This window comes from Sminthopsis crassicaudata, chromosome 2 (genome assembly GCF_048593235.1).
Source record: "Sminthopsis crassicaudata isolate SCR6 chromosome 2, ASM4859323v1, whole genome shotgun sequence".
In the NCBI taxonomy this organism is placed as follows: Eukaryota; Metazoa; Chordata; class Mammalia; order Dasyuromorphia; family Dasyuridae; genus Sminthopsis; species Sminthopsis crassicaudata.
In genome coordinates, this window is record NC_133618.1 from 676,897,405 (window position 1) to 676,921,887 (window position 24,483).

The following is a 24,483-nucleotide window of genomic DNA, read 5'->3' on the forward strand; positions in this document are numbered from 1 at the left end:
TCCACCCGTGGCCGCCACCATCACTTACCCCTCGTCTTCCTGCAGATCCGCCATGGAAGCCGCCGGCCCGCCCCTGCTGCTCGGCGTCAGCCTGGCCCTCGGTGCCCTGGCCGCCGAGGCTCCCGGCAACGAGACCACGTCCTCCTACAACGAGACGACCACAAGTAAGTCCTCCCTGTCCGGGGCCCCTTCTGTGGGATGCCCCAGGTGCGGGGTGGGCCCCCCAGAGGTGCCGGGGCAGTGTGGGGAACGGGAGCGATGGGGGAAGCCGCCAGCTTCTCCAGCCCCCCTTGGGGTCTGTCCAGGGCAGTGGCCAGGGAGCAGAGTGGTCACTCCTTTGGAGCGGTCTCTGGGAGAGAGGGCTTCTGTCCGCTCTGGAGTGGAGCAGGGGAAGCCTGGGAAACCCCCCTGAGCCCTGGTGTCCTTCCATGGGGGGGCTCTGGGGAGGGGGCTCTCTGCAACCCCCTCCCTGACCCTCCTGAGGCCCCAGCTCCTCAAAGGGCCTCAGCCTTCGGGAGAAAGAGATTCTGGGACTGAAGCCGTGGACAGAGCTGGGCTGGAGCCTGCCCGACACCGGCCGGAGGGACGGGCAAGGTCACTCTTAGCCTTCTCTCAGCCTCAGGTCCTCATCCGTAAGGTGGGGTGATAACAGCACCTCTCCCCCAGGGTCATGTGGGGACAAAGAGCTCAGTGAGCCTTAAAGCTGGATAGGAATGGCAGCCCTTATTAGGAGCCTTTGTTATTTCCTCTCACATGTGATCATTCCTGTCAGTCAGTCAACAGGCATTTATTAAGCGCCTCCTGTGTACCAGGCACTGTGCTAAGAGCCAGGGAGACAAAAAGAGACAAAGAAGGGGTCCCTGCCAGAACGGGCAAACCAGTGTCTCCAAAGCTAAAGGCAGGAGGAGGAGGAAGTAACAGAGGCAAGGAGGGCTGAACAGGGGCTCTGAGGGGGCTTAAAGGAAGCAGGGTCAGGGTCCAAGTGCAGACAGGACAGGCTGGGGACGGCCAGAGAGATGCCCTGAGCCGGAGCCCATGGCCTGCCTTAATGCTGGGCTCAAGGAGTGGGGAGGTGTGAGAAGTCTGGCATTTATAGAGCGCCGACTGTGTGCCAGGGACTGGACTCACAAATAGCTCATCTGATCCTCACAGCACCGAGAGGTCAGGACAAATGAAGAAACTGAGGGGCAGCTAGATGGCGCAGTGGTCACAGCACTGGTCCTGGAGTCAGGAGGAGCTGAGTTCAAATCTGGCTTCAGACACTTAATATTCACTAGCTGCGTGACCCTGGGCAAGTCACTTAACCCTAATTGTCATTAAAAAAAAATATGAAGAAATTGAGATAGAGGTCAAGGGACTTGCCTAGTGTCCCACAGCTAGACAGGAAGGAAGGGAGGGAAGGAGAGAGGGAGGGAGGGAGGGAGGGAGGGAGGGAGGGAGGGAGGAAACAAGAATTTATTAAGCACCTTCTGGGTGCTAGGCACTGAGCTAAGCACTTGTGGCCCTCCCTGGGACATTTGACAGATGAGGACATTGAGGTGGAGGGAGGCCGGGGGTCTGGAGTGGGTCACCCCCAGATTTCCCTGACTCTGTCTGTCCTAGTCCCCGGCACCTCCAAGGGAAGGTACCTCTTTCCCATCAGCCTCTTGTAGCCTTCTCTGTTTTGACTCACCAGAAGCTCTGGGTTCGGCGTTGGGACACCCGGGTCTGAGCCTGGCGGGGGGAGGGCAGGGAGCGGGCTCTGCGGGCCTTCATCTGTTATTGTTATTATATTATATCATATTATATTATATTATATTATATTATATTATATTATATTATATTATATTATATTATATTATATTATATTATATTATATTATATTATATTATGTTATGTTATGTTATGTTATGTTATGTTATGTTATGTTATGTTATGTTATGTTATATATTATCATAACCAGCACTTACCTAGTGATGAGGACACTTGTGCTTAAAAGGGACAAAGAAAAGCCAGGATGGAGATCCTCTCCTCCCAGAATCCTGGGGACTATCAGAGGGAACTGTTAGAAGCCAGAACTCTGGATCAAAGGATTCTTACAAGGTGCTAAGTCAGTGGAATTGATAGAGACAATGATTATTTAGCCCGGTGCTTAACCGTTCCTTAATTCAGTAATGCACTTCCTCTAGTTCCACAAGATTCACACCTATGATAAGAGACCACATAAGCTCAGACAAACTCAGCCAGAATCAGACCTGGAAGACAGAGACCATGGTGGTCCCCCTGCCTCCCCCACAGAAACTGAGATATATTCAGAGGACCTGGAGAAGCCGGCAGAGGCAGAGAAGACAAAGGACCGGAGGCAGGAGCTCAAGCTCTCGGAACCAAGGAGAGAGAGAGATGGGCCTCTGAGAGAGCTAACCGGGCCCCAGGAAAGGAGACAAGACTCGGAAAGAGACAGTGAAGGATTTGGGCTTTAACACCTGGCTACTCATGTGGGGATTACTGAACTGAAAGGAAAGCTGCCCCAGAGACCCCAAGGAAAACCTTAATGGAGAAGATTACATTTTGGCGTCTAAACATGGGGCTGACACAATCCTAAGCTCAGTGAAAAAGTCTCTGTGACCCAGAAATTAGGGTGAGTACAAGAAGGAAACTTTGTAAAGGGCTAAAGTAGCATTCCAGCTAAAACGGGACAAATGTTTAGAAAGGAGATTTCTCCACCAAAATGAAAATGACGAAAGCTTGGTTAAACTTATGAAAAACCAAGGTTTAATTATAATTTTGGAGCAGATCACTGAACTTTTAAAAACTGTGCAATGTAAATCTCCTTGGTTCTCTAAGGAAAAAGAATTGGATCCAGAGGAATAGAAATTAGTAGAAGAGCAACTTTGTAAATTCTGCAGTGGTAATGGACCTGACTCAATTTCCAAAGACACATTTAATACATATAATTTTTTTTAATTTTTATAATTATAACATTTTATTTGGCAGTACATATGCATAGGTAATTTTACAACATTATCCCTTGTACTCCCTTCTGTTCCGAGTTTTTCCCCTCCTTCCTTCCACCCCCTCCCCTGGATGGCGGGCATTCCCATACATATTAAATATCTTATAGTAATACATATAATTTAATACAATTGGCTTTAGGAAATTATATAAGTTATAGAATAAGGAAAAAGAAGAAAGAGCAGGAGAGGGAGGATCCAGACAAACTAGGTGAAAGGATGAAGAATCAGATAAAAATGGAGTTAAGTACAATTCTGATTTAATAAATGCATACCCCTGTGATTGAAGAGCTTGACTCTTCAGGTCAACAAAAGAGAGAAGATACACTCCTTTTGATCTAGAAAAAAATTAAGGATTTGAAAAAAGGTTGCACTCTTTATGGGGCTACATCCTCTTATGTTAAAATGTTACTAGATAGAGTGAAATGAGCAGAACCAGAAGATCACTGTACACTTCAACAATAGTGTATGAGGATGTATTCTGATGGAAGTGGAAATCTTCAACATAAAGAAGATGCAACTCACTTCCAGTTGATCAATGATGGACAGAGGTAGCTACACCCAGAGAAGGAACACTGGGAAGTGAATGTAAATTGTTAGCACTAATATCTGTCTGCCCAGGTTGCATGTACCTTCGGATTCTAATGTTTATTGTGCAACAAGAAAATGATATTCACACACATGTATTGTATCTAGACTATATTGTAACACATGTAAAATGTATGGGATTGCCTGTCATCGGGGGGAGGGAATAGAGGGAGGGGGGGTAATTTGGAAAAATGAATACAAGGGATAATATAAAAAAATATATATATATATATATATATATATATATATATATATATATATAATAAAAAAATTTTAAAAAAAATGTTACTAGATAGTTTGGCTTATGAAATCCTAGCCCCCAGTGACTGGAAATCCACAGCAACAACATGTTTAGAACCTGGACAAAACTTGTGGCTTTCGGAGTATCATGAATTATGTAGGATTCAAGCCCAATGAAATAGGCAAACAGGTGTTATTGTAGAATCACTTTTGACCAACTAACAGGTGAAATGTAGATTGACCCAGGGAAATGAGAGGCGGAGCCCAGCCCCAAGATATCAATCAAAAGACAGATGGGGCATGATGGCAGCAGAGGTTACACCCAGAGAGTCTTTAAAAGGTCAGGACTCTGATATGATCAATCAGCAGAGAAGCAATCACATGGCAGAAAGGGATTACAACTGGGGAGAATACAGGCTTTTTTAGCCCAACAGAAAGGCAGTGCCCAGTGCAAGCAGCTCCAATGTAATCACCAGGTGATGAGGAGAAATCCCGAAAGTGGTAAATAGAAGGGACTAGATAGGTTAACTGCCTGGGAGAGAGGGCTTGCTTGTATCTCTGCAGATGGAGAAGGAATCAGATGGGTGCTAAAGAGCACCTGGAGATAGAGAAAAAGAGAAAAACCTCGAAACAAAGGAGAAGACCTAAGAAACATCTGACACTGAAAGAGCATGGCTGATAATGAGACTGTTGCAGAACTTCAGAACTTGCAGGAATTACTGGATTCCTGGCACATAAACTAATGGACAATAGATTCCTTTTGGACTATTTCTAGGACTTATGGACATGTATAATTCCTCATGTTGATTCATGTTATTTGTTACATTACATGCTATGTGCTTATGTAATTTGTGTAATACCTCCCATATTGATGGATTTATGTAGACCTGTTTCAAGTGAAAACTAATCTGATTTGATTTCCGATTTCCTTTGGTGTTTTCATCTCCCTTCCTGAGACATCAGGGAGAGCATGATCACCTCCTTTTGTGGTGTTTTCACCCCTTTTTTGAGCACTCAGGGAAGGAGTGATCACCTCTTTTTTGGGGGGTTCTCACCTCCTTGAGAAGTCAGGGAGGTCATGACCACCTTTGTTTTAAAACAAAAGAAAGCGGGAGATGTTGTGGGCCAGAACTTGAAACAAGATGCTAAGAATTGATAGAGACAACGGTTGCTTAGCCTGGTGCTTAACAGTTCTCCAGTTCAGTGCATGTCCGTAGCACTTACTCTAGTTCCACAAGATTCACACCTATGATAAGAGACCATATAAACTCCGACAAACAGAATCAGAACTGGAAGACAGAGACGGGGCGGTCCTCCTGCCTCCCCCACAGAAACCACGACACCTTCAGGAGGACCTCGAGAAGCCGGCAGAGGCAGAGAATGCAAAGGACCGGAGGCAGGAGCTCAAGATCTCGGAACCAAGGAGAGAGAGAGATGGGCCTGAGAGAGCTAACCGGGCCCCAGGAAAGGAGACAAGCCTTGGAAAGAGACAATGAAGGGTGTGGACTTTAACCCCTGACTGCACTTGCGGTGATTACTGAATGGAAAGGCTGCTCCGGAGACCCCCGGGAAACCTCAACCGAGAAGATTACATCTTAGAAAGAACAGCACGGTGAACATTAGACCTTAGCCTCGTATCCAGCCCATTTTACTGACGAACACACTCAGCGCCACAGCCGTGGAGTGACTTTATTACTTGGTGGAGCCAGGACAAGGAGTGCTGGTCACTGTTTAACAACAGGCTCTCTCCTTTTTTAATGTTCACATGGCACGCTTTCAGGTTTGATCTGGGTTGGCGTTTTCTCCATCCCTTTCCTGACTTTGACAAGCTGTCCAATCCTCGGGGCAGGGTCCAGTGACGCAGGAAGTGCCACCATACAAGCCAGATTTGTGGCATTTGCCATTTTCTGGGTGTAAATGCTCACAGGGACAGATTTAACAACCGGCTTTCCTGAATGGGCGTGGGGCTGACCTCTAACACCCAGCGGGGAGCTCTGTCCAGTCCTGGGGCAGGATCCAGTGTTTATCTGCTTCCTTCCAGTGTTTCAGTCAGAGGAGCCTCCTTCTGACCCCCCAGGTCCCCAGAGGTCAGAGGTGGGAGGCCCCCCAGGCAGCAGAGCCGGACCTTGGGTTGGGAGCTGCAGAAAGCCCCGGCTCCTCTGTGTGGAGGAGCTTCCACGGGCGCTCTCCCCCCTGCCGCCCCACTGGTTTGGTCCCTTGAGGGGCGCCCACCTCAGGGCTGCAGAGCTCAGCAGTCACCCCAAGAGTCCAGCCCGGAAGTGCCTTCCTCCAGGGGCAGCTGGAAGCCTGCAGTGAGACGATGTCTCCAAGAGCTCCCCGGAGGGGGTTCTCCAGGATTCGTTCCCCTTCCCCCTCCCGGACCTCCAGGCCTCCCTCCCAGCTGCTTTGGGGGCGCAGAAGAACAGGAGGCTTTCTCAGGGAGGTGCCCTAACCATAGGTCCTCCCCCCACCTGGGATCGCTTGCGTCTGACTGGCCAGTGGTGCTCTGAAAAATCATCCCCATGGCAGTGAAGGCAGAGCCGGCAGCCAGAGCCAGTGTGCCGGGCCCTGAAGGAGAGATGAGGCTCCCGCCTTCCCTTGGAGAGGTGGGGGGCTAGGGGTGGGGAATGCTACATGCACCTTCGATCTCCCCTCTCTTTGGGTTGGTTTGGCTGTGGATCCGGAGAGGTCGGAGGGCAAAAATAAATAAAGCAAAACTCAGCCTGCGAGCCCCGACAAGTGGGCCGGACCCTGTTCCACAGGTAACGGGCTGGACACCGGTGCGTGTGGGAGGAAGCTCACCCAGAGGGCCCTGCTGCCCTCCCGGCTCCTCCCTGCCTTTCCTCATTGCCACCCCCGGATAGCAGCTGCTGGCTTCCAGGGCTCTGGGGCAAATGCAGAAGTGGGAGATTTCCCAACAGAGCCGTCCCCGCCCACACATCCGACCCCCCACTTCCCCCCTTCCCTCTCCCCGGCCAACAGCCGCTCCCCGAGGCCCAGGGTAACTGACATTTCTGTGGGCCTCCGAAAGGGGGGAGTCAGCGCCCCCTTGGGGGTCCCTTTGGATGGGGGGAGCCTGGGGGCGGCCCTCAGAATTATGTTTTAAAGAACCGAAGGGAAGGCTCCACTTCCTCCTGCAGAAAAGGAGGGTCAGCTCTGATCCGATTTCTGCCCACGGACTCTGGGTTAGGCCTGCAGCACGAGGAGCTCCCCGAGTCCTGTGACTCGGCCCCCTCCCTTAGGCCCCGATGTTCTGGGGGACGCGGAGAAAGGGCTGGTTTCCCGGGGCCTTCTGCTGGGGAAGCGGGCGCCCACCCGCAGGGTCCGGTCCGTGACCGACAGCTTTCGGGGGAGCCCCCCATGGGCGGGAGGGGAGAGGGCGACGCGGAGAAAGCTCCCCTTTCCTCCAAGGGCTCCTCACACGGACCGAGGCCGGAGCAGGTTCGATCCTGGAAATCTGGCCTCCCACCGGAAGTGAGCCGGACTCTGGGTACCAGAGGGGAGTAGGAAGGCGCCCGTTGTACAGGTGGGTAAATCAGGCACGGGACAGTGTCGCTGGCCCCCACACGGAAGAAATGCAGAGGACTCCGGGAGTATTAGCGAGAGGCGCCCCAGTCTGCAGAGGCTTCTATCCGCTGTCTCCTTTGGTCCTCCATCGGCCCAGAGAGGGAGGCGCTGTCGCTGTGCTCATCTTACAGACGAGGAAACTGAGGCACACATTCAGTGTCAGGGATGCAGCAAGATCTGAACTCGGGTTCCCCGACTCCAGAGCCACGAGCTGCCCTCTGCAGGGCGCCGAGGCCCGAGGCGTAACTATGGGACAGGGAGAGCCTCTGCTGGTGGCTTCCCGCCCCTCACCCCCGCTGGGCACCGGACCCCTCCTGGCCGACGCCCCCGCTGGGCACCGCGCCCCTCCTGGCCGACGCCCCCGCTGGGCACCGCGCCCCTCCTGGCCGACGCCCCCGCTGGGCACCGCACCCCTCCTGGCCGACGCCCCCACTGGGCACCGGACCCCTCCTGGCCGACGCCCCCGCTGGGCACCGGACCCCTCCTGGCCGACGCCCCCGCTGGGCCCCGCGCCCCTCCTGGCCGACGCCCCCGCTGGGCCCCGCGCCCCTCCTGGCCGACGCCCCCACTGGGCACCGGACCCCTCCTGGCCGACGCCCCCACTGGGCACCGGACCCCTCCTGGCCGACGCCCCCGCTGGGCACCGGACCCCTCCTGGCCGACGCCCCCGCTGGGCACCGGACCCCTCCTGGCCGACGCCCCCGCTGGGCACCAAACCCCTCCTGGCCGACGCCCCCGCTGGGCACCGGACCCCTCCTGGCCGACGCCCCCGCTGGGCACCAAACCCCTCCTGGCTGACACCCCCGCTGGGCACGGCGTCCCTCCTAGCCAATGCCCCCGCTGGGCACCGTGCCCCTCCTGGCCGACGCCCGCCAACAGGCCGGCCAAAAGCGGTCACCTTCAGGGGTCACGCCCAAGAAGTTTCTCAGAGGGACTCCGCTCAGATCCGGCCAGAGGGAGCTCGGTCCCTCACCCCGAGCCCAGGCTCCGAGCCCCGGCGCGTCCATCTCGGGCCGCGCTGCAATTGTGACGAGGGAAGAACGAGGCCGAGGAGGTCGAGTCCAGGCGTGGGCTCCGCGAGACTGGGCTTTTCTGCCGCCGGCTCCTGGCCGTGGGCTGGGGGCCGGGGCTTCCTCCAGGCCCGCGTGGCAGCTCCAGGGCTGACGCTCGCCCCGGGACGCAGAGAAATCGGGGCTCCCTCTTTCCAGTAGTTTTTCCCCAAATCCATGTAAAGCCAGTTTTCAGCCTCCATCTTTGTCCAACTTTGCCTCCTGTTTTCTCCCCCTCCCTTCCCTCCCCCAAGGTAGCCAGTGACGGATCTAGGTTAACGGCGGCCAGTCCTGGAAACTTGTCCCGTGGGGAGAGAATGTCAGAGCAGGGGGAGAAATGGATGGACCCTGGGGGCTGCGAAACCGCTCCATCCACGCTTGCGCCCCCCTCTCTCTGGGCGCTGCCCCGATCACACGGCCTTTGGAATGGCCGCCGGGCCCTCAGCCTCTCCTGCCCGCTGGGCAATAAGGGAGGCTCTGTTCTCCGGAATCAGGCAGTGTGTGAGCATGGAAAACAGAGGGACGAGAGCTCTGGGCAGGCGGGCCCCAGGCGAGGGGCCCAGGAGAGCGGGCACAGGAGAGCGGCACAGGAGAGAGGGCACAGGAGAAGGGCACAGGAGAGCAGGCACAGGAGAGGGGCACAGGAGAGCGGGCACAGGAGAGCGGGCACAGGAGAGGGGCACAGGAGAGGGCACAGGAGAGGGGCCAGGAGAGAGGGCACAGGAGAGGGGCCAGGAGAGAGGGCACAGGAGAGGGGCACAGGAGAGTGGGCACAGGAGAGAGGGCACAGGCAAGGGGCACAGGAGAGAGGGCACAGGAGAACGGGCACAGGAGAGGGGAACAGGAGAGAGGGCACAGGAGAGAGGGCACAGGAGAACGGGCACAGGAGAGGGGAACAGGAGAGGGGCACAGGAGAGAGGGCCCAGGAGAGAGGGCACAGGCAAGTGGGCATAAGAAAGCAGGCCCCGGGCGGTCAGCCCAGTGGAGCCCCCGGACTCTCTTCACATCATGTCTCTACACACATGACACTGAGGTGGAACAAGTCGTCGGGCCCGGATGGAGAACGCCGGAGCAGCCCGTCCAGTGTCCTGGCGCGGTGGGCGGAGGGACGGGTCGAGGACTGGGGCCGGCTCCGTTCTTAGAGGCCGGTGGCTCGAGGTCAGAAGCCCAGAGTTCAAGTCCAGCCTCAGATACTGACCAGCCGCGTGCCTCAGTTTCCTCATCTGTAAAATGTGGAAAGAGCTGCCCCGGCCCAGGGCTGCTGGAAGGGTGCAGCGGGGCGGCGGCGCCCACGGCCCGGGGATGTGCCCGCAGGCCCGGGTGCGAGGCTGGTCTCCGACCCTAGTGGCCGCAGACCCGGGGAGACCGTTCAGCCTCTCGGGGCCCAGGAACTTGTTAGAGCCTGTGGGACGGGCCTGGCGAGGGCGTTTCCACCCCGGGCCTGCTCCCCAGCGGTGCCCGGTAAGTGCCCTCTCGCGCCTCCCCTGGAGCCGACTGGACAAAAGCTCGCTCCCACTCGGGGCCTGCGGGTTGTTTCCGTTAAAGCCGCTGTGGCAGCTCTTGCTCCAGCCACTCTGTCCTGTGCTCGGTTCCTCCGGCCCTCCAGAGGGCCTCAGGGAGCTGAGGGCTGGGGTCCCTGGGTGGGTCTGAGGAAGAGCCTGTGGTCAGAGTGTCCCGCTGCCCCCCCCCCCCCCCAGCCTCGGCCGGGCCCCAGGCTCCCGTCTCCCTCCCAGGGTCCCCGGAGGGCGGCGCCCCGCAGCCCCTGCTCATCGGCGCCCTGGTGCTGGTCCTGCTGCTCATCCTCTGCGTGCTCCTGGGCAGCTACTTCTTCAGGTAGGCGCGGCTGTGACGCGGCCGGGCCCGTCCGGGCTCGTGCTGATAGGATCTCGGGAGGAAATGAGGGCGCCGGGGGCGGCGGGAGGGGGGCGGGCACGGGGCTGGGCGGAGGCCGGGGGAGCGCTCTGCCGGCCCCAGCCATGAACAGGAAGAGCTTCAGCCGCCTCACCTGGTGGGTCCGGGCCGGGGCCGGGGGGCGCGGGCGGGGGGCAGTCGGGGCGCCGCTCCCCGGGGACCCCTAACGCGCCGGGTCTGCTCCCCAGGTTCAGACGGCAGAGGAAGGCGGCCGTCAGCTCCAATGACAAGAAGATCCCCAATGGCATCTTGGAGGAGCAAGGTAGGACGCCGAGGGGGGGCAGCCGTGCTCGGTCCCCCCCCCCCCCGGGCCACGGGGGTTTCTGCCTCGGCCCCCCCGCCCCCCGCTGTTCCCCACTGGGAGCGGAAGCTCGGGCTCCTGCTCCCATTTGCCCCAATTTATAACGAGGCGGCAGCTCCGGTGCCGGATGCCCGGGTCCAAGAACCGCTTCCCTGCGGCTCAGTTTCCCGCTTTGTGGAGAACTCTCCCTCAGCCCGTGCCGGCCCCTTCCCATCGGCTCCCAGCGGGCGGGTGTTGGGGTCCAAGGGCCCGGGGTCCAAGGGCGGCCGGGCCGGCCAGCGCCGGGGGCAGTGCCCGTGTCCAGGGGTGGAGCAGGCGCCGAGTCCTCCCTCTCCCAAATCCGAGCACTAAAGGCACCAAGCTGGGGGGCCGTGCCCCCCTCGGGACGTCGCCACCGGCCGGAGGGGGCCCGGGCAGCCCCAGGCCCGTTTGCTTTGTTGGGTTTGTTTTTTAACACATTGAAAAGGTGAAGAACGGGCCGTGAGACCTGCAGGAGCAGTGGTTTGTGCCGGGGCCGCGACTTCCTGTGACAGGGAGCTCCCCCAACTCACCCGGCGCAGGCCCCCAGGCTAGAGCAGGGCCAGGCTGAGACGGGGGACACAGAGACCCGGGGATCCAGGGACACAGAGACAAAGAGACACAGAGACCAGAGACCCAGGGACCAGAGACACAGGAACCAGAGACCCAGGGACAAAGAGACCCAGGGACCAAAGACCCAGGGACCAGAGACACAGAGACACAGGGACCAGAGACACAGGGACCAGAGACACAGAGACCAGAGACACAGAGACACAGGGACCAGAGACACAGAGACACAGAGACACAGGGACCAGAGACCCAGGGACCAGAGACACAGGGACCAGAGACCCAGGGACAAAGAGACACAGAGACACAGGGACCAGAGACCCAGGGACCAGAGACACAGAGACCAGAGACACAGAGACACAGGGACCAGAGACACAGAGACACAGAGACACAGAGACACAGGGACCAGAGACCCAGGGACCAGAGACACAGGGACCAGAGACCCAGGGACAAAGAGACACAGAGACACAGGGACCAGAGACCCAGGGACCAGAGACACAGAGACCAGAGACACAGAGACACAGGGACCAGAGACACAGAGACACAGAGACACAGAGACACAGGGACCAGAGACCCAGGGACCAGAGACACAGGGACCAGAGACCCAGGGACAAAGAGACACAGAGACACAGGGACCAGAGACACAGGGACCAGAGACACAGAGACCAGAGACACAGAGACACAGGGACCAGAGACACAGAGACACAGAGACACAGAGACACAGGGACCAGAGACCCAGGGACAAAGAGACACAGAGACACAGGGACCAGAGACACAGGGACCAGAGACCCAGGGACAAAGAGACACAGAGACACAGGGACCAGAGACACAGGGACCAGAGACACAGAGACCAGAGACACAGAGACACAGGGACCAGAGACACAGAGACACAGAGACACAGAGACACAGGGACCAGAGACCCAGGGACCAGAGACCCAGGGACCAGAGACACAGGGACCAGAGACACAGAGACCAGAGACACAGAGACCAGAGACACAGGGACCAGAGACCCAGGGACCAGAGACACAGGGACCAGAGACACAGAGACCAGAGACACAGGGATCCAGAGACACAGAGACATAGAGACACAGGGACCAGAGACACAGGGACCAGAGACCCAGGGACAAAGAGACACAGAGACACAGGGACCAGAGACACAGGGACCAGAGACACAGAGACCAGAGACACAGAGACACAGGGACCAGAGACACAGAGACACAGAGACACAGAGACACAGGGACCAGAGACCCAGGGACCAGAGACCCAGGGACCAGAGACACAGGGACCAGAGACACAGAGACCAGAGACACAGAGACCAGAGACACAGGGACCAGAGACCCAGGGACCAGAGACACAGAGACCAGAGACACAGAGACCAGAGACACAGAGACCAGAGACACAGGGACCAGAGACCCAGGGACCAGAGACACAGAGACCAGAGACCCAGGGACCAGAGACACAGAGACCAGAGACACAGGGATCCAGAGACACAGAGACCAGAGACACAGGGATCCAGAGACACAGAGACCAGAGACACAGGGATCCAGAGACACAGAGACATAGAGACACAGGGATCCAGGGATCCAGAGACACAGAATTACAGAGGCACAGAGACCAGAGACCCAGGCCCCCCCCCCCCGCCCCAGGGCCTCCTCTTTGTGGCCGGGACTGACTAAGTGGGAAGTGTCACTGCTGCACGTTCTGCCCTGGGGGGCGGCTCTGGAGCAGCCTCCCCTAAGAGCCCAGGGCCAGGCGGGGGATGGGGTGGCCTGCCTGGGCTCGTCTCCATGGGAGCCCCCGGGAGAAGGAGGGGAGGGGAAGGGGGGCTGCCTCAGCTCTCCCAGCTCCTCTCTCCAGGCCTTTGGCCCCTGGGCTTTTCCTTGATGGGCCGCCAGAGGTCTGAGGTGCTGGCCAGTGGGGGCCTGGGGGAGGCTGGCTGCCCCTCCTCCTACTCCTTCCTGAGCCCTTCCTCGTCCCCCCAACAACTGCCCACTCTGGGGGTTCCCCTGGAAGAGGGGGGAGGGGGAGAAGAGCTCTCCTCGGGGCTTGGCAGAGTCCTCCCGGGCAGGGAGGAGGCTACAGGTCTCGGCTTGGATTCTAGACCCATGCGTGACCCTAAGCGGGTCACTTGTGCTAGCCTCAGTTTGCCCATCTGTAAAATGGTGATAGGGCCCCGCCTGACAGGTGGGCGGGGGAGCGGGCAGCGCTCAGAGCGCTTTGTGGAGCCGTGATCCGGGCAGGGGGCTGGGCAGGGGGCTGGGCAGGGGGCTGGGCCCCCGGGGCCCACCTTTTCCTGATTAGTCGGAGCCTCCCCAGGCTGGGCTTTGGGCCGGCTCTCTTTCTGAAGGGGGGGAGGGGGGCTTTCCCCAGTTTTCCTCCCTCCACTCCTCCTCGGCCCTGCATTATCAGCTCCCATGGCTTGAGCCCTGGGGGCTGGGACTCAGACAACAAAGCTTTGTCCGGGTCCTGTTGTCCGGCATGGGAGAAGCACCGCGCAGACTCAGTTTACAAAAGTGGAGGCGTCTGAACAAAGGGCGTGCAGAGGCTGGATGCAGGCGCTTGGCCCCCCCGCTGTGGCCTCGGGCCCTGGGCCTCAGGACGGACCCCCAAGTTCACGGCTCGCGGACTTGCCCCCCCAGAGCAGCAAAGAGTGATGCTCCTGAGCCGCTCGCCGTCGGGGCCCAAGAAGTACTTCCCCATCCCCGTGGAGCACCTGGAGGACGAGATCCGCCTGCGCTCGGCCGACGACTGCAAGAGGTTCCGGGAAGAGTTCAACGTGAGTGCCTGCGGGCGCCCGGGGCCTGCCAAGGGGGCTTGTGGCAGATGGGGAGGCGCGGGGAGGGGCATCGGGGGCTGTCCCCCAAAGCAGAGCCAAGATCTGAACGCGGCGTCCGGTGCTGCGCCGGCCCCTGAGCTCCTGGGGGGGGCCTCCATTCTCATCTACCGGAGCCCCACGCCCAGCTGGCACACAGAAGGGGCTCAGCTACCCGGGGTCCATGGAGCAAGGGGGCAACGCACCCAGCCCAACGCCCAGAAGGGAGCTCGGAGAGGGCGAGAAATGCCCCCCGGTCACACAGGCCGAGCGCAGAACTGAGACTGGAGCTCGGGTCCCCCGACGCCCAGGCTCCTGTCCAGCCCTCCGCCTCCTCTCAGGGCTGGCAATCCCAACATCTCCCAGAATCCCTGTGCCCCCCCCGGGGCTGTCCACCAGAATCCCACCGAGGGCAGAGACCGCGGCCTCGGGCCCACGTTGGCCACATGGAGCCACAGCCGGTTCCCAAAGGAGGCACTCGGGGCAAGCCAGCAAGCACTTATGAAGCGCTTACTGTATGCAGGCACTGTGATAGACTGCCCTGCGGGAGGCTGGCAAGGTCGGGGTCCCGTAGTGAAGTGACATCTCAGCAGCATCAGTCCAGATGCCCGAGGGGCAGGCAGCCAGACTCGGGGTGCCCGCCTCCCCAGTGCATGCCCGTTCTTCCAGGGCTCTTCCCGCTAGGTAGGAGCGTAACTTACTTCTGGGACCCTCAGAACCGGCCCCTGGGCACTTCTGGGGCCCCTGGGGGTGCAACAGGTAGAGCAGGAAGGAGCCCCCAGCCCACGGGGCCTGTCTGGGAGGAAAGTGGGACCAGACGTCCTTGCCAGGCTCACACTGTGGCAAAGTGAACTCCAGTCCGGCCTTCTCCCAGCCCCCCGCCCATGGGCATCGCTGCCCCCGCCCTGTGGGCAACCATCATGGCAGACACAGTGATGGCTTTAATCTATATCTCCATAATTAAATATAATTTCTAGAGTGACAGATTTGTCATTACTTCCCCCATTTTATTTGAATAATGACAGTAATTGGCATTTATAAGGCGCTTCCCGTGTGCCTGGCACTGTGCTAAGCTTTGAAGAAGTTCTCTCATTTGATCCCCCGACATCCCTGGGAGGGAGGTGCTGTATCACCCCCATTTTACAGAGGAGGAAACTGAGGGCCCCAGAGCTGGGGAGCGGCCGAGGACGGGCCTCCATCGGTCTTCCCGGGTCCTGGCCTGGGCTCCAGCGCAGCGCCGGGTGCGGTTTTACAGTCACAGGCCAGAGCCGGGCTCCCGCGGCTCTTCAGAGTCGGTCACAAGCCTTCGGAGCCCATCACTCTGGGCTGGGCCTTCGGGTCTAACCTCCGTGAGGGGCCGCGGGCGGCCGGGGGAGGCAGCCTGGGGGGCACAGCTCGGGAGGGGGGGGGTCAGAGAGGCCGGAGGCGGGGGTCAGCGGGCGTCTCGGGAGAGGGCAGAGCCCTCTCTGAATCAGACCTGCTGTACTCAGTGTGGCGCCCTCTCCAAGCGGGGGCAGCCCACGCGCAGCGTCATCTCCCCTCTGAGCTTTCCCGGTCAGCCTTCAGGGCGGAGGCTGGGGGGGCCTGACCCCAGGCCTGGAGCACCTGAGGTGCCTGATGGGGGGCCAGCCCGGCCCAGCTTCCTGGGTCTCCAAAGGAAGGAATGAGTGAGCAAAGTGAACAAAGGGATGAATGACTGGGCGGTCCGATGTATGGGGGGGAGCTGCCCAAGGCCCAACAGCGAGTGGCCGAGGCGGCCGAGCCGAGTCCCCTTCACAGTCTCCCCGAGCCTCAGTTTGCTCATCTGTAACCTGGGCTGGGCCGGGTCGGCCCCCTTGGGCTGTGGACAAAGCCCAGGCTCAGAGAGGAGCTTTCTGCAGCAGGGGGCCTGGGGGGCTGGGAGGGTGGGAGCCTGGGGGGTCCGGGCAGCCTCTGCCCTCCCGCAGCGGGGCTAACTCCACCCTCTCTCTGCAGTCCTTGCCTTCGGGACACACCCAAGGAACGTTCGAAATGGCCAACAAGGAGGAAAACAGGGAAAAGAACAGATACCCCAACATCCTGCCCAGTGAGTGTCGCGGCCTTTCTCCTCCTCTGGGCACGAGGGGCTCGTGGGGCCCGGCCCAGCCCCCGGCTCCCCTCCCCCACACGGGCCAGATAGCGGCCCTCGGAGAAGATCTCGCCTTCCTGGAATCCCCGGCTGGGGCCGGCGCTGGGGAGGTGACACAGCCGGCCCAGGAGCTTCCCTCAGGAGGCCCATCCGGAGGCTCCCCCCGCCTCAGCCCTGCCAGGGAGCCTGCCTCCCCCGCCTCCACCCCAGCCCCTGCCCCGGCCTCCCTCCAGCTCCCACGGGTCTACAGCTCCTATCAGAGCATGGGGGCAGGAGGGAGGGAAGAGGGGCCTTCTGGGAGGAGCCTCTCTTGGGGCCTGAGGTTAGCTGCCGGCCCCTCGGCCAAAGGCCAGAGCCCAGTCTGTGTCCAGAGCCAGGCCCACCTTGAAAGGGTCCCTCTGGTGGCTTGTTCCCCGGGCCGGACACGAAGGCTTCTGGGTCCCTGCTGCCAAGTCCGGGGTCAAGAAGAGAAATCTGAGGGGCAGCTAGGGGGCGCAGCGGATAGAGCACCAGCCCTGAAGTCAAGAGGGCCCAAGTTCAAATCTGGTCTCAGACACTTAACATTTCCTGGCTGTGTGACCCTGGGCAAGTCACTTAACCCCAGCCACAGGAAAGAAAAAAAAGGAGAAATCTGAGCACTAATGGGCCGGGCCCCCCACTTTCTCGGGGCCCCTGAGCAGCCCCAGTCCGGGCTGTGTGCAAGGCCCTGGGCCCCGGGGGACGTTAGAGTCCAAGGCAGGCACCAGTTGGCATAACGGGAAGTGGAAAATCGGGGGCAGAGGGGGTCCTGTCACCCTGAGCAGCATCCGATAGAGCTGGGCGGGAGAGGCTCTGGGGGCCCCAGCACCTGAGAAGGGATCCCGCCCCCCCCCCCGAGAAAGGATCCCCGGCCCCCAGGAAGGGATCCCCAACTCCTGGGAAGGGATCGAGGTCTGGACTTCAGAGTCCAAAGCACCCAGTGACTCGGGCCCCCAGAATCAGAGCTCCCCCCAGGACTCCCCTTGCTTGGGTCAGTCAGGGGCTGCAGGCTGCCCCCGAGGTCCCGGGCGGCATGGCGGACGTGGCTGGATTGGCCGGGGGCGCCTCTCTGCTGACGCCCCCTTTCTCCCATGCAGATGACCACTCCAGGGTGATTCTCAGCCAGGTGGACGGGATCCCGTGCTCGGACTACATCAATGCTTCCTACATCGACGTAAGCCGGGGTTTCTCCCTCTAGGCCGCCCGAGACTGGCAGGGGCCACAGCGGGCACAGGGTCGGCTTCCGGGGCAGAGCGCCACCTGGGTTCAAGTAGAGCCTCCAGGGTCGGCTCCCAGAGGCTCTCGGGGTCCCCGGGCTGGAAGGCGTGGCGGGTGCCCTGGGCCATGTGAAGCCCCCAGCCCGGGCTCGCCCCCTCCCGGCGGGCACCGGCCGCCAGTCACCAGCCCCGGTTTCTTTCCTCAGGGCTACAAAGAGAAGAACAAGTTCATCGCTGCTCAAGGTAAAGCGCTCGCCCGCCTCCTCTCTGCCCCTTTGCCCCCTTCTCACTGGGGAGGGAGCAGCAGTGCGGGAGTCTGCTAGCCTGTGGGGAGAGTGTGGCCCTGTGGGCACTCAGGCCTGGGCCAGGCGGGCACAGATGGGCAGAGTTGTGGCGTGGGAGGGCAGGTCCTTAGCACGGGTGGGCACAGGCTAGCATAGAGGTGCATCCTTCAGCACTCATTTGTGGTCCTTAGGCCAGGGGGGAGCACTCATTTGGGGTCCTCGGGCCAGGGGGAGCACTCATTTGGGGTCCTCGGGCCAGGGGGAGCACTCATTTGGGGGGGTCTCAGGTGGGGGGAGCACTCATTTGGGGTCCTTGGGCCAGGGGAGCACTCATTTGGGGGGTCCTCAGGTGGGGGGAGCACTCATTTGGGGTCCTCAGGCTGGGGGGAGCACTCATTTGGGGGTCCTCGGGCCAGGGGAAGCACTCATTTGGGGTCCTCAGGCTGGGGGGAGCACTCATTTGGGGTCCTCAGGTGGGGGGAGCACTCATTTGGGGTCCTCGGGCCAGGGGGGAGCACTCATTTGTGGTCCTCAGGCTGGGGGGAGCACTCATTTGGGGATCCTCGGGCCGGGGGAGCACTCATTTGGGGTCCTTGGGCCAAGGGAGCACTCATTTGGGGTCCTTGGGCCAGGGGAGCACTCATTTGGGGTCCTCAGGCTGCCTGGTGCCATCTGACCGGGCCCCCCTAATCTCCGCAGGCCCCAAACAAGAGACGGTCAATGACTTCTGGAGGATGATCTGGGAGCAGAAGTCCGCCACCATCGTCATGCTGACCAACTTGAAAGAGAGGAAAGAGGTGAGGGCTCTGGCCTGGGGCCGCCCGCACTAACCACTTCCCTTCCCCCTCCCGCGGTGACTAATGCCGAGGTTCCTCCCCCCCTCCCCCCGCCCCCCCAGTGCTGAGGAGGGAAAGGCCTGGTCAGGGCTCAGCTGACCCAGGGGCTCTTCTCGGTGGGAGGCAGCCTTGGGTGGGGCCGGCTCAGAAGGGGGGGGCAGGCAGGGGGAGGGGAACGTGAGTGATGAAGCTCCTCCTCCCCAGGGAGGGGCGCCCAGGCCTTGGATAGAGGCTTGGGGGGGGGGGGGCAGGGGCAGAGACAAGGGGAGACGCTGCCCCTGGGGGGGAGGACCTTGGGAGGGGTTGAGTCTGGGCCTGAAGGGCGCTGCCCGAGGGGGGGGGGGGTCAAGGCCTCGTTTTTTTTTGGAGAAAGAGATGGAGGGAAAGGGGCTCAGGCCTCCGGGAGGAGGGAGCCAGATCCCCCTGGGGTGTCCACCCCAGCGCCCTGTTCTCTGGGCTTGGCCGTCAGCTACCTTTATTAAGCGCCTACTGTGTGCCAGGCACCGCGTCAAACATTTATAAACTTTCCCAAGGGGCTATTGGCTGGTCCGTCCTGCGCTCCCAGAGGCCGCCCCTTCCTCCCAGCTGACCCTGGCCCACTAAGGTGGCTCAGCAGGAGGGGCCCACGGGGAGGCTCCTGGGTCCACCATAACTCGTCCTTCCTCGGCAGGAGGAACTTGGAGCCATGGGATCGCTCGGTCTCCCTGTGGCCTCCACTTACCCATCTGTAGAACGGGCTGGTCAGCCCTCTCACATTTTTAGGGACGCCAGAAGGCGCTGGGGGCCATTGGCTGGGGGGGGAGGCTCCCGCTTGTGTCTGTGGGCGCTCAGCCGGCTTCCCCGGCCGCAGTCCCAAGCTCTGGGGGGGGGGGGGGGGCGGGGCTCAGGGCTTCTCGGCCCGTCCGGGCCGGCCTCGGGAAGCTCATTTCCAGAAGCCCAGAAACGGCCATTACCGAAGCCCGGCAACCGGGAGCACCAAGGAAGGGGAGAGCGGGCCCTGTCCAAGGTGCTGCCGAGGGCCGGGGCTGGGGGGGCTCATCCCGACAGCGGGGACTGGGCCGGGGCTGGGGGGGCTCATCCCGACAGCGGGGACTGGGCCGGGGCTGGGGGGGCTCATCCCGACAGCGGGGACTGGGCCGGGGCTGGGGGGACTCATCCCGACAGCGGGGACTGGGCCGGGACTGGGGGGGCTCATCCCGACAGCGGGGACTGGGCCGGGGCTGGGGGGGCTCATCCCGACAGCGGGGACTGGGCCGGGGCTGGGGGGGCTCATCCCGACAGCGGGGACTGGGCCGGGGCTGGGGGGGCTCATCCCGACAGCGGGGACTGGGCCGGGACATCCCGACAGCGGGGACTGGGCCGGGGCTGGGGGGGCTCATCCCGACAGCGGGGACTGGGCCGGGACATCCTGACAGCGGGGACTGGGCCGGGGCTGGGGGGGCTCATCCCGACAGCGGGGACTGGGCCGGGACTGGGGGGGCTCATCCCGACAGCGGGGACTGGGCCGGGGCTGGGGGGACTCATCCCGACAGCGGGGACTGGGCCGGGGCTGGGGGGGCTCATCCCGACAGCGGGGACTGGGCCGGGGCTGGGGGGGCTCATCCCGACAGCGGGGACTGGGCCGGGGCTGGGGGGGCTCATCCCGACAGCGGGGACTGGGCCGGGGCTGGGGGGGCTCATCCCGACAGCGGGGACTGGGCCGGGACATCCTGACAGCGGGGACTGGGCCGGGGCTGGGGGGGCTCATCCCGACAGCGGGGACTGGGCCGGGACTGGGGGGGCTCATCCCGACAGCGGGGACTGGGCCGGGGCTGGGGGGACTCATCCCGACAGCGGGGACTGGGCCGGGGCTGGGGGGGCTCATCCCGACAGCGGGGACTGGGCCGGGGCTGGGGGGGCTCATCCCGACAGCGGGGACTGGGCCGGGGCTGGGGGGGCTCATCCCGACAGCGGGGACTGGGCCGGGGCTGGGGGGGCTCATCCCGACAGCGGGGACTGGGCCGGGACATCCCGACAGCGGGGACTGGGCCGGGGCTGGGGGGGCTCATCCCGACAGCGGGGACTGGGCCGGGACATCCCGACAGCGGGGACTGGGCCGGGACATCCTGACAGCGGGGACTGGGCCGGGACATCCTGACAGCGGGGACTGGGCCGGGGCTGGGGGGGCTCATCCCGACAGCGGGGACTGGGGAGGGTAGGAAGGGGGCATTCCCAGGAGCCGGCGGCCCATGGACCCGAGGCTGCTCTAAGCACAGGTTCGGAGCTGGGGGACCCCAAAGCCAGGGACCAGAGCCCCTCCTTCGGAGGTGCGGCCATTCTGCAGACCCTCCTAACTTTCCCAGTCCAGAGAACCCTGACTGGGGGAGACCCCCGGCTGCCGTCACTGCCCCCCGCCCCCACTGAGAGGAGCCTCTGATCTGCAGACGCTTCTGGTAAACTGGCTGCCAGTCATGGCAACCCTGGTGGGCCGAGGAAGGGCCTGGAGGAGCCTGGGAGCGCTGGACCTGCCCCCTCCCAGTCACTGGAGCTCCTCCTCCCAGCCCCCGCCCTTTCTCTCTTTGGAGATTAATCATTTCTAACCAAATCCTTCCTCCAAGTTCCTGTTTCTGATTGGAAACTGCCCCCACCCCACCCCCACCCTGGGGGCCATTTCCTGAAAAAGCACAAGTGTCAGGTCCCAATTGTTTAATCCACAATGCCTTGGGGGAGAGGGAGCAGCATCTCCTCCTCCCGCCCCTTTAGCACAGAGGGCACAGACCCTCTGACCACCTGGCCTCAGTTTCCCCATCTGCACTATGAGGCTGGCCCTGAGAAGGGAGTCCTGGGAGGCAGCTAAGCCCTACTCCGGACATTCTGCACAAATCTGGAGTTTAGAATTGGCTTTTATTGGAGTCTGAGGCTCAAGTGGAAAAGAAAGGCCGAGTCCCCAGGCCCGGGTCCTTGTCAGTATCAGGCCCAGGTCTCCCCGTCATTTTAAAGGCCTGAAAGAACTCAGAATAACCTGAAAAGGCTCAGCGTCCCCAAAAGATCAGTGGGGGGGGGGTTGCCTCAGGAAAGCCCAGCCTGGGAAGTAGGCTCTCTCTCATACTCTCTGGAGCCTGGGAGACCAGGAATCTCCCTTCTTTTCCAGAGCAGAAGGGACACAATTTCAGGGTGATCATTTTACAGATTAAAGGGAACAGTTTCGCCTCCCCCCCTTCCCCTCACCTGCTGCTGCTTCTTGGTGTTCCATCTCATTTAGAATACGGGTCCTGCTGTGCCTAGAAAAAGGAGCCATTTAATAAATGGCACAGAAAGAGCTCCCTTTGAGGACCTTCAGATGAGACCCCTCTTCTGCTTGGTAGAGGCTGCAGTCCCCCACTTGGGACTGAGCCCCCACGAGCTTCTTCAATGATTCATAACATTTCCTCCAATCCAACAGTTATTTTTAGAATATATTTTATTTCATTAAAGATTTTCCTGTTGCATTTTGAAAATTTAACATTCATTTTTTTTTAAATTTGACTTCCAAATTCCCTTCCCTCCCCTTTAAGAAGACGAGCAATATGCTATCGATTCTATGAGTAAAGAGTCCGGTGAAACATATTTCTGCATAGTAATGTTGCAAAAGGAAATACAAAAAAGCAAGAAAAATAAAGAAAAGGAAACATTAGCCAGCAATTATTTTTAAAGCAGCTATTATGTGCCAGGCCCTGAGCTGGGATGGGGGCCTGGACTGCCAAAATCTGCCAAGGGGAGGCCCCACTTACACAGGCCTTAAACACAGCAGCCTGAGGAAGGAGGAAGTGCTAACAACGAACGGGAATCAGGATGGGCTTCTGGAAGGAAGCAGCCCCTGGGTGAGGGCCAGACATTCAGACACAATCAGCAGAATTTGGTACTTGCTTAGGAGAGGAAAGTGCCCAGTGACCCCATGTGCTGGGGGGACTTGGCCAAATGATTTCCCTTCCTCGCCCTCGGCCTCCTCAGAACTGGGAAGGCCGGAGCCGGTCATTTCCAAGGCCCCTTTCAGGTTTAAGTTCTACAGTCATCAGGCAAGGACCCCGGTACCAGCCCTTCTTTGGGTGGAGAAATTATTGAACGTGGGTATTCACAGGGAAAGAGCTCGAATGTTCCCATGTCCCCAGCTCTCCCGCCTTAGAAGGACTTCACTGAGATTCCTCTGATTGTTCCTCTGCAGGGGTGTGTATGTGTGTATGTGTTTATGAGTGTGTGTGTGTGAGTGTGTATGTGTGTGTATGTGTGAGTGTAAGTGTGTATGTGTGTGTGAGTGTGTGTGTGTGAGTGTGTGTGAGTGTGTGTGTGTGACTGTGTGTGTGTGTGTGTGTGTGTGACTGTGTGTGAGTGTGTATGTGTGTGTGACTGTGTGTGTGACTGTGTGTGTGACTGTGTGCAGGCAGGAGTCACCAACCTGCTAACCTCTCCTCCTTATTCTTTCAGGAGAAATGCCATCAGTACTGGCCGGACCAGGGATGCTGGATGTATGGAAACATCCGAGTCTCGGTGGAAGACTGCATCGTCCTGGTAGACTACACCATTCGGAAATTTTGCATACAGTCGGTGAGCACTGCTTGCAGCAATCTGTGGTTGGGGGTTCTGTGATTCCAGGTAGCGTCCCTGCCAAAACAGAGGCCTGGGAGTTTCTCAGGGCAAACCCTCAGCCTCCCGAGAAATAATCAGCCTGCAGTCTCTGCTGTTCCCCCTCTCTCTGTCTCTCCCCCTCTACATCAGGCCATCCATCCCCTGGCCTCCCCCCCCCCACTTCTCCACTTGCTTTTTCTGGCCCGTTCTTGGTGGGAAATCCAGATTACTAGGCTCCTGGGCAGCAGACTCTGAGGCTTGTCTAAGAACGAGAGGCCTCTGGCCATTGTGGCCCTGGGCTTCCCCCTCTAGAAAATGGGGGCACCTGCTGAGGGTTATTTTGTTCCAAGCTTAGGATGACGCTGCAGGTAACATGTGACAGCCGCTCTCTGGATTCCTGTGTCCAGTGGGAAATCTGGTTGAGTGTCATAATCAGTCATTTAACAAGCGTTTATTCAGGGCCTCATACGTGCCAGGCGCTGGGGATAATGATGTTGGCGTCTACTTCCATGGTGCCTTATAGTCCTCAGGTGCTTTAATTATATCATTTCATTTGAGTGTGGCAACAGTCCTGCAGGGTGGGCACCAAAGGTGTTATTATCCCCATTTTACAGGTGAGAAACTTGAGTCTCAAAAAAGTCAAGGGTCTTTGAACCCAGGACACATACCTAGTGTCTGTGGGAGGTGAAACTGTGTCTTCCTGCCAGGAGTGCTTCAAGTAAGATAGGGATCCCCCAATGGCTTGACTTCACCCCCAGCAATTAGGTTTCTGGATTGGCACCTTTCCCTGTAATGTCCCTGCAGCCCTGAGGGGAGGCAGGCGGGATTTCCAGCCGCCTATGAGGGCCAGGGCTAACTACTGCCCCCCACCAGGCTCACCTGTATTTCCTTGTGTCTCAGCAGCTTCATGATGGCTGCAAAGCCCCCCGGCTGGTGACCCAGCTTCACTTCACCAGCTGGCCCGACTTCGGGGTGCCCTTCACCCCCATTGGGATGCTGAAGTTTCTGAAAAAAGTGAAGACATTGAATCCTTCCCACGCAGGGCCCATCACCGTTCACTGCAGGTAAGTCCCAAGGCTCAGTCATCAGCCACTGGTTTGGACATCAAGCGTGGTGACCTTCCTGTCCCATTATCTCAGATCAGAAATAATTCCAGGGCAGCCGCGGAGCCGCCTGGTCATTCCCATCCCTTTTGTCCTTCTGAAAATGAAAATTGTAATTGTTGGAAGCTGATGCAGAGGCTCCTAGGAGCCAGAAGGAACCTTCGAGGTCATTTAGGAAACACGGAGGCTCAGCATGGCTTGCCAGAAATCACATGGCTCAAAAGCGGCAGAACCAGGACTCAGAGGAAAGCCCTTTGTAAATGCTAGGATGCCATGGAAATGGGAATTTGTGGT

General features: G+C 59.7%; 1 protein-coding gene across 4 annotated transcripts in view; it reads left to right on the forward strand.

The window, feature by feature from the left end:
- PTPRE (protein tyrosine phosphatase receptor type E) overlaps positions 1-24,483 on the forward strand; it is a 147,562-nt gene that overhangs the window by 103,172 nt on the left and 19,907 nt on the right. For 2 of the 4 annotated variants that reach the window (XM_074297164.1, XM_074297165.1), the window contains exons 1-10: positions 7,059-7,344; positions 10,168-10,267; positions 10,534-10,607; positions 13,871-14,007; positions 16,018-16,108; positions 17,266-17,342; positions 17,592-17,628; positions 18,369-18,466; positions 22,946-23,065; positions 23,987-24,150. In XM_074297164.1, coding sequence (XP_074153265.1) covers positions 13,885-14,007; positions 16,018-16,108; positions 17,266-17,342; positions 17,592-17,628; positions 18,369-18,466; positions 22,946-23,065; positions 23,987-24,150 — 710 coding nt within the window. In that variant the 5' untranslated portion in view covers positions 7,059-7,344; positions 10,168-10,267; positions 10,534-10,607; positions 13,871-13,884. Of the gene's footprint in view, positions 1-45; positions 165-7,058; positions 7,345-10,167; positions 10,268-10,533; positions 10,608-13,870; positions 14,008-16,017; positions 16,109-17,265; positions 17,343-17,591; positions 17,629-18,368; positions 18,467-22,945; positions 23,066-23,986; positions 24,151-24,483 lie in introns of those variants that run through there. The other 2 variants (XM_074297162.1, XM_074297163.1) reach the window with 2 other exon arrangements.